We start from the raw sequence: 8,817 nt of genomic DNA on the forward strand, positions 1-8,817 counted from the left end.
CTAGCATTTTGAATTTTGTTATATTCAACCTATCATGTAGTATCGTACATCGTATCTATGCTTTTTAGACAATAATATTCATTGACAACTTAACAGAATAAAATAACTATTATTTAAATATAAGTTGTTATTTTTATTTGATAAATTATTAATAAAACTTGCAGCTTTTTATTGGAGATTATTTTATTTGAGACGGCCTCCGCAGGAATTCCAAACTTAGTTTATCATGTCATAACAAAAGGACTAATCCGGTTAACTTGCGGTTTTTAATTTGTGTTGCAGGGATTTGAGGGTAATTATGAATTTAAAATAATTGCGAGTTGGGACTGCGGCGAATATAAAATATAAATATCAAGAATTGGGAAATAGGCGTGGATTGGCGTCGCTGTCCGTTACAAAGCAAAACGTCAGCCAACGAAAAATTCTTTAAATTTGGCGAAGCGCCTACCCTTCTCAACTCTGTGCCATCCAATTCCCCTGAAAGCGAACCCCGATTTCTGCGTATCACTCCCATTCCGATTCCCCCTTTTCCACCCATAGATCTTCTCTCGCTTCCCGATTTCTCTTTGCTTTTCAAAGCTAATATTCCTCTCTCTAGCCTCATTTTGAAGTCGCTGTTTATCTGCTGTCTCAGTGGATTGTTCGGAATCTGCAAGTATGTATGGTGAATGTTTAGTTATGAGTTTCCATTCCGTGTTTAAAGTCGCTGTTTATCTCAGTGAATTGGTGCTTCCGACTATTGCTCGATTGGGCATGAGAACGCTAGGAAAGAAATGGAGTGTACGCTGTTAGGAAGCATCTGGAGTATAAGTTTTTGTTTAGGTGAAACTTGAATTGATTACTGAATGAGAACATATATTGACTTTGGTACAATTTCACCTCATGTTTCGTTAGTTCTGCCTTAAGTTAATTGGATTCCTTAATGTATGCCAATAGGTCTGTTGAGGTATTTGTCACTATCACTGAAACTCTCCGAGAGAACGAGTTAAAGCGGGCAAATTAGCCCCTAGAGTTTAATGCACTTAAACTTAATGTCTTCATCGTCGTCTCTGTTGTTGCTTTTCCTTTTTGTTTTTTTTTTTAAATGTCATGCTATCAGTCTCCATCTTGTTTGGCTGTATTACGCAGCGAGCGAGAGAACTTTTGCTTAATCCATAACCAAACCAATTGTACCATTGTATGTTGATGTTTTGGGAAAAGGGTTCATCTGAAAAAAAAAAAAAAATCCTTAAGTCAATCAAATTTCAGATATTATGAATCATCTGTGACATCACCATGATTGGACTGTTTTGCTTTCTTTTTCTTGATTTTTACGATTTCTTCCTTGAAGTCTAAATGCATGAGGTCCTACAGGGTGGGATTTGCAGTGGAAAATATCATATATTGTAACTTTATTAGTTAAAATAGAAGACAAAATCTTTAAGAGTCTCTTACTGATGCTGAACATTTCTTCGTATGTATTTTGAATATTCGAAGAGTCTTTGTTCGTTAGATCAGTCAAATATCAAGTGTTCTTCAGTCAAAGTCTCTTACTTGGGTTTATACACTCAACATTGTGATGCATCAGGCTGGAAAATTTGTTGCCTCAGTACTTCTGTGTGACTATGTAGCCATTTTACATAGATATTTCTTATGTTTATATTGATTTTGTGGATAGTTTCTCGCTGCTTATGCGATGTGGGCTGTGGGCTCCAACATTTTTTGATATGAATTTTTAATGATAAATTGACTGCTCGCTAGTTGATTCCAAATTATTTTGACATTGTTCAATAATATGCAATTTGATCTTCTTGGTTGTTTGATAAGTTGGCCACTCGTTGCATTCTTTGATTTTGTTCCATAAGTCTTCTTCCATTTATATGTATACATTCGTTGGTGTTAGTTTTGACAACAGGTTTTCTTATTACAGGAAAAAAGCATGGCTAGTCCTGAGGGAGAACTTAAAATAAGTTTTGGCTATCAATGCAATAATAATAGAGTTTCCTCTTCTAATTTAATCGATAACTATAAAATCCTGCCTGCACTCCGTAAAACAAGCAGCTTTTCTTGCTTGTCTGGTGCAGCCTTAAGTGCCAATGCTACATTAGCCAACACTAGCATCTGCGATGGTGTTATAGGGGAAGAAATCCTTCCAAGCTGGGACTCCCCTAATATGTTCCGTAAGATAGCCTCTTCTTCAAGCCTTTCAAGGTTGGATATGTTGTCATCTTCTCTCCAAAGTAGTTTGTCAAATTTAAGTTGCAGTCCATCCACCCCGAGTAATATGCTTGAACATGACTCTTGCACTATAAGATCCACTATTGCTCCTTCCAGAAGTGAAGGTTTTCTTAATGCCATGGAAGTACAAGTAGCAGGAGGAGCTGCTGGTGAAGATAGAGTTCAAGCAGTCTGTTCTGAAGAAAATGGGTGGCTCTTTTGTGCTATTTATGATGGCTTTAACGGGAGAGATGCAGCTGACTTTCTGGCTGGTACCCTGTTTGACACAATTTCATCTTATTTTAATAAGTTATATTCGGAATTGGAGACAGATTCCGTCTGTTCTTCTAACAATATGGGTTTGGGTGGATCAGTCCAATATAAGTTGGATGATAGACTTCATAATTGTGACAAACCATCATTTTCAGATGGGGTAGTTGATTGCCTGCAGCGTGCTCTTAGTCAGGTTGAGAACGATTTTTTACACATGGTTGAACAAGAAATAGAGGATCGCCCGGACTTGGTTTCAATTGGATCTTGTGTTTTACTTGTGCTTCTTCATGGGAATGAATTGTATACACTTAATCTTGGTGACAGCAGAGCAGTATTGGCAACAAGCAGTTGTGAATCAAACGGGGGTGGAAAACTCAAAGCTATCCAGCTTACAGATAGTCACACGGTTGAAAATGAAGCTGAGAGAGCTCGGCTTCTGGCTGATCATCCGGATGATCCTATGACCATTGTGTCAAGAAGAGTGAAAGGAAAACTGAAGGTTACTCGCGCATTTGGAGTTGGCTACTTGAAAAAGGTTACGATTCTTTTTTTTTTTTTTTAAATTAATATTTGACCTGAATGTTTCTAAAGTTTTTAATAGATATTATTCCCAATAAGTGTTTTTTTAAGCATAAATAACTATAAATATATTTTTTGGGTAGTAATAACTAATAACTATAAATATTTAGAAGCTATTAGTAGCGACAAAGGAGTAAATGTTTTTAGTCATCTTGTGTTCTGGATTTTGCTTTATAATTAACCTCTCTATTGCAATTATAAATATTCCACCCCATTGGATAAATATTTTTTGACTTATTTTTATTGGGATGCAGAAAAGTCTGAATGATGCATTGATGGGAATCCTTCGGGTTCGTGATCTTAGAAGCCCTCCATATATTTCCACTGAACCATCATTACGTGTGCATAAGATCTCAAATTCCGATCATTTCGTCATAGTGGGGAGTGATGGTTTATTTGATTTCTTCAGTAATGATGAGGCAGTGGAGCTTGTAGAGTCTTATATCCAGAGCAATCCTTTTAGTGATCCAGCAAAATATCTCGTCGAGCAGCTTGTATCAAGAGCAGCTGATTCTGCAGGTGAAATTTGAAAACCCCATGCTAACTTTTATATTACTCCCAAGAAACAAGTTTGTTTTAGCCTTTTAGGTACAATTTAGGTCCTCAATGTCTGTGGCCAAATGATTCGTCCTTTCACTTTCAATCCGATCACATTTAGACGCACATGTTTCTAAACCATGTATCAATTAATATTAGTACGTAACATAAAATCTAAATCTATATCAAACAACATTACTAACAAGTTATACGTGACGTAACTCTTTCTTCAAACTTTGTGTAACGTGTGGGAGCAGCCTGTCAGGTCCTTCGAACTTCCCTCTTCCTTCAACTGTACGCGACATCACGAGAGGTTTAAGAGAATCAAAAGAGATATTGGTTAAGAGAACTTAAACAGATTCTTGCAAGTGAAGGGTGTGGGGAATATTTAGACTTTTATACTCTTACTGATAGTGGAGATCAATCTAATCCTATTGTCTATGTTCATTTTTCAGAATGTTCCTACAAGATATATTTACGATGAAGACTATATATATTTACACAAATCTCTCGAGAATGTACGAAAGATATCTACAAGGAATTCTGTATAATTATCTAACATCTTCTCCAAGGCTTTTTGATCGAGTCTTCAAGAATTCTCTTCAACATTCAAGAAGCTTTTAGACAATACTTAATCTTTAGTGCTCTTTTAATTCCGTTGGATCAGTTTGCTAAGTGACATTGATGCAGGTTTCAGCATGGAAGAATTGATGAATATTCCGGCGGGAAGGAGGAGGAAGTACCATGACGATGTAACCGTAATTGTGATCATGCTTGGCACGAATCAGCGGACTTCAAAGGCATCAACTTGCATGTGACTGTATGAGTTTCTCTGTGAAGTGAGTGTACTTGGTCATGGAATGTGTATATAAAATAGAGACATGTTAATGCTTTGACAATTTTTTTTAAATAAATCCTTGCTTGTAACCATATTATCATGACTCAGATAAATGGCTGAGTCCTTTTATGATATAAAATGGTTACGCAAGTTTTATGGGATACTTGGTGTCTGTTTGTGCTTTAAGATATTTCTTTTGCTCCTTGAGTTAAGCCCCCATGTCCGGAGGACCCATGCATACATATGACATTTTTCTTTCTTTATTTCCTTCTTTTTCTTTTTTCTTTTTTCCCTTTTCCTTTTAAACAGTTCTTCATCATCCAAAAAGCTTGTTGAATAATTTAGGGACAACAGTTAGGTTTCAAAAGAAAATAGCAGATTAATGATAGTTAACTCTTTGACAATTTTTTTTTTTTTGAAAAATAACTTGTAATTATTAATTCTAACAATTGCAAGGTCAGAATTTTTAATTGTAATTAAGACATTTATTTGACTTGTAATCATTTTTCTAATTTTTTAGAACCTAGCTGACATTAATTTTCTTTTAGGATCTAATCTAACTGTTATTTTTCCAATAATTCAAAGCAAAAGAAACTCTTTAAAACAGCAATTCTCTTGAACAATTTATTTGCTCTATTCATAAAATTTAAATTCTTTTTATTTAAAAGAAATTGAGTTTTTTTTATTATTCAAGTTAATTAACAAAATGTTAGTAAGAAAAGGATAGATTTCTAGTAACTTTGGGGGAAAAAAGAAAACCCAACAAAAACTAAACAAGGGAAACAAAAAATTAGAGATTACCATGTACTCATATGGAACCTATGATTTATTACCGCACGATTGTTTCCAATTTGCAGACACAATTTTCTTTTTCGAAAAAAAAAATCATATAATCAAACGTGTAATAGGAGTTAGAGGGATCATTCACCATCAATGAATTTGAAGACAAAGCCAACATATAAACAAATAAGTACATTTGTCAATGGATCCCGAATGTTACATGCCAATGTCTTTTTATGATCAGTGCGGTCAATAACTCAATATGGCTACATTTTGCCCAACACAATTTCTTTTTCCATAAACATAAATTTAGGTGAGTTAATTTTTGATGTCTCATCAAGATCAGATCAAGCTTTTAAATTCAAAGAACGTTTATAAATATATTTATAAATTACTTACTAACAAGATTTAATAGAATTTGTGGAATAGTCAATTTTTTTTTTTCCAGTTTAGATGCAGACCGCAATAAAGATGGTAATTCCGGGGATGCATGAAATATGCACACCGGACCTGAGAGAGGCTCACCAGTCTCTCCCCCACACTTTCCATCCACTTCGCTTTTATTTAAGATCTGAAACATATCCCTAAGATCTGCAATGAAAATTTCATGTTTTATAAACGTATTATTAATGTTTCAGGTCTAAGATATGTTTAGAATGTTTTATTTTCAAATATGAAAGAAATTTAAAGAAATTCTACGAATAATTAATATTTTTTTTATTTAAAATTATAAAAGAAATACTTTCTCGTATGCTAATTATAGGACAAAGTTAACTAATTTCATAGTTATTAAAGAATATTAATTAATATTCTTAAATTTGTAAAAAATATTTAACTTTTTAATTTTACCCTTCACTAAAATTAATAACTACAATTAAATATCCTTAGAAGGAGAAAACTACTATTACATCTTTATCGTACATTTAAAGCCAAATAGGACTTTAAAACTGTACTCTACAATTAAAACTGAAGGGAGTATATCAAAATTACTTATCTCCCACTAAAAAAAATAATTAATGATAGGAACTCTCCTTAGATTCCAAATATAAATCCTGATCTCTAAAATTTTCTAGTTCAAAATATAAGCATTAATTTTGTTTCTTCTTCCTAATTTGCCTGTCCATAAGTTAATACCATGGATAGTTTATCTTTGCATTTAGTAAGAGTAATTTTAGAAAGGCCATAATTTTTATTTTTTTACAGATTTATTATGTTCCATTTAACTCCTTTACCTAGTGTCTATATGCAATTAAGTAAATTGACCTTACATTTTGGACTATTCCGTAGAACGTGTTACACATTGAAATATAAAGCTTCGCAAAGAAAAAAGTCATATATGAAAAGGGAATGAGCAAAGGTGAAAATAGATTAAATCAAGTTAGCCTTTGGCTAAATAAATCTAAGTCTGTGTAATAAATTAAAAGCCTGAACCTGACTTGACTCTTATATAAGTCTTTTTTTACTACTTAAGTCTAAGCTTATCTAAAATTTAACATGGCCTGAAATTTTATTTAAAAGTTTACTTAAAAGTAAATTTTTTATACAAGCTCGCATTTTAATTTTAAATATCTCAAATATACTTTATGACTATGATAATACACAATATATAACCTAATTTATCAATTATAATATATAATAATTAAAAAGATTTTTCAACTATAATACAATAAAATACAAAAGTAACAACATTCAAATTAATATGCAAATTCAATATAATTAAAAATATAATTAAAAATAAAAAAGAATAAATTAATTTAATATCAATGGTGACACTGATGTATTTGTAATATATTACATTATATGTATGTAAATAAGTTGGTTTGTTGAGCTTGTAGGTTATGCCTTAAAAAATATGCCCAACCTATTTAATTAAATAAATTTGAACCTGTAAATAAGCTAAGTTGGATTTAAAATAAGCTAGGCTGGCATATTACCATCCTTAAGAATGAGTAATTAAAAAAAAAAAAAAACAGTTAAATCTAAACCATCCATGGGACATTTGAATACTTCAGTGGTCCCTCTCTCTCTCAATCCAACAATCACCAGAGAAAATGCAGCCACCGTGAAAGCCTGAATTAGCGTGAACTGTAATGATACTGATTAACAGTGAGATCCATCAATCCACAACAGAACACCAAACATTGACTTTCACTGTCAAGCTTATTTCATGTGGGCCAACACAGCCCCATTGATTCTCAACATGCATTGAACCTCTACCCCAACCAAAAAGTCAACATCTCACAGTTAACCCCACTCTTAATAATTAGATTACGACCTAATCCACCCGCCATTAAATTCGGCACCGCATCACAATGGAGAAATAAATACTCAGAATGTAAGGCCAAAAAAAAAAATTAAAGAAAAGAACAAATAAGCACATAATGGAAGAGGGAAGAAGAATAATAGTCAAAGTCTTCTCACCATATTCATAATCAACATCAAGCAGAAGCTGGTTCTCGGTCAGAAGAAGATTCATGATTTACCATCGTAGAGGGAAGCTTAACAGAACCAGGCACGTCTTTCGTCATCGAATTTCAATAGTATTCTAATATCATGAGACAAGCATAAATCTTAACAAACAAGCTAATAAAGTAGCCTAACTAACAAACATGCTTTTCACATTAATCTATTGAAAAAAGGGCAAAACTTGTGCTTATATATTTTTAAAGCTTTCATGTATGGTTATTATCGAAATATATCTTTCTTACTCCCAAAGGTAAAATGTGTTGTATAATTATCAAGGCTAATGTTCAGTTTGTAAAACACAAAAGAGATAAATCATATCAAACATCAGCAGCTAGTTTAATCTTCCTTTCTCATATCTGTATAATAGATACCTAATCACAAGATAAATTCTAGAACAAACTGGCTGTACAATTTTATTCCTCAGAATTATCAGTGCTGTCATGTAAAAGTATGGCATCAAAATGAAATTCAGAGAATTATTGATACAAGTTCGTCCAGATAAGTTGCTTAGCAAGAGGGAAGAATATTGTGCAAACCGGAAATAAGGCATAAGAGCTGTAGTTAGATCAATCATTACCCCCTTTCTGAAATTTGCATTAAAATGTATTTCAGAGACAACCAAATTCCATCTGCAATACCAAACAACTGTGTACCTGATGAAGGCAGAACTGAAATGACCCGAGACTTTAACCTTTCTATGCATATTCACACATTATGCTGTTTTTATGCATCTCTATATTTCAACTCAGAAGAATCACATGATGATGGAGGGGCGAGTGACTCTAGGAAATGAATGGAACAATCAAATAATAAGAAGGCATAGTGCATTGTCACACTCATCACTAGTAAAGATGCAGCATTTTGCTACATTACTAGGCTCCATAGAAATGTAATTGGGGCAAACATACATAAAAACGGAAGAAGATCACAAAGATATAATGACAGATTTCTACAATCAAAACCTTCAATAACTTCAGATTAGCCCAGGGAACACTGCAGAATGGAAGGGCTCTATCTAGTCGCTGTGCCTTCCCTACTTACTGACAGTGAGATAGCAATAGAAACTTACAAGTACAGCGTCCAATCCCTGCTTCTATATTCATATCAAAAGAATGATAAGATGCTACACGCATAATATGCAAGATCAA

The 8,817-nt window shown here is 33.2% G+C and overlaps 1 protein-coding gene across 4 annotated transcripts; it reads left to right on the forward strand.

Annotated features, from left to right (window-relative positions):
• Positions 1-395: 395 nt before the first annotated feature.
• LOC129308019 (probable protein phosphatase 2C 40) lies at positions 396-4,584 on the forward strand. 4 transcript variants are annotated; one of them, XM_054948976.1, is made up of 4 exons: positions 396-664; positions 1,910-3,004; positions 3,303-3,567; positions 4,041-4,269. In XM_054948976.1, the coding sequence occupies exons 1-4, from the start codon at positions 662-664 to the stop codon at positions 4,067-4,069; spliced, it is 1,392 nt and encodes a 463-aa protein (XP_054804951.1). In that variant the 5' UTR covers positions 396-661; the 3' UTR covers positions 4,070-4,269. The 4 variants fall into 4 exon arrangements, with proteins under 4 accessions (XP_054804951.1, XP_054804948.1, XP_054804949.1 ...); XM_054948973.1 differs by lacking the exon at positions 4,041-4,269 and adding an exon at positions 4,276-4,584 and having other exon boundaries at positions 402-664; XM_054948974.1 differs by lacking the exon at positions 4,041-4,269 and adding an exon at positions 4,276-4,584 and having other exon boundaries at positions 403-655.
• Positions 4,585-8,817: the final 4,233 nt, after the last annotated feature.

Source organism: Prosopis cineraria, unplaced genomic scaffold (genome assembly GCF_029017545.1).
Source record: "Prosopis cineraria cultivar Desert tree isolate PC_DT_omini unplaced genomic scaffold, ASM2901754v1 PC4, whole genome shotgun sequence".
NCBI lineage: Eukaryota > Viridiplantae > Streptophyta > Magnoliopsida > Fabales > Fabaceae > Prosopis > Prosopis cineraria.

Coding starts and splice junctions, on each gene's coding strand:
- LOC129308019 (XM_054948973.1), top strand. Junction 3,005..3,302: donor GAGTTGGCTACTTGAAAAAG/GTTACGATTCTT, acceptor ATTGGGATGCAG/AAAAGTCTGAATGATGCATT. Junction 3,568..4,275: donor AAGAGCAGCTGATTCTGCAG/GTGAAATTTGAA, acceptor ACATTGATGCAG/GTTTCAGCATGGAAGAATTG.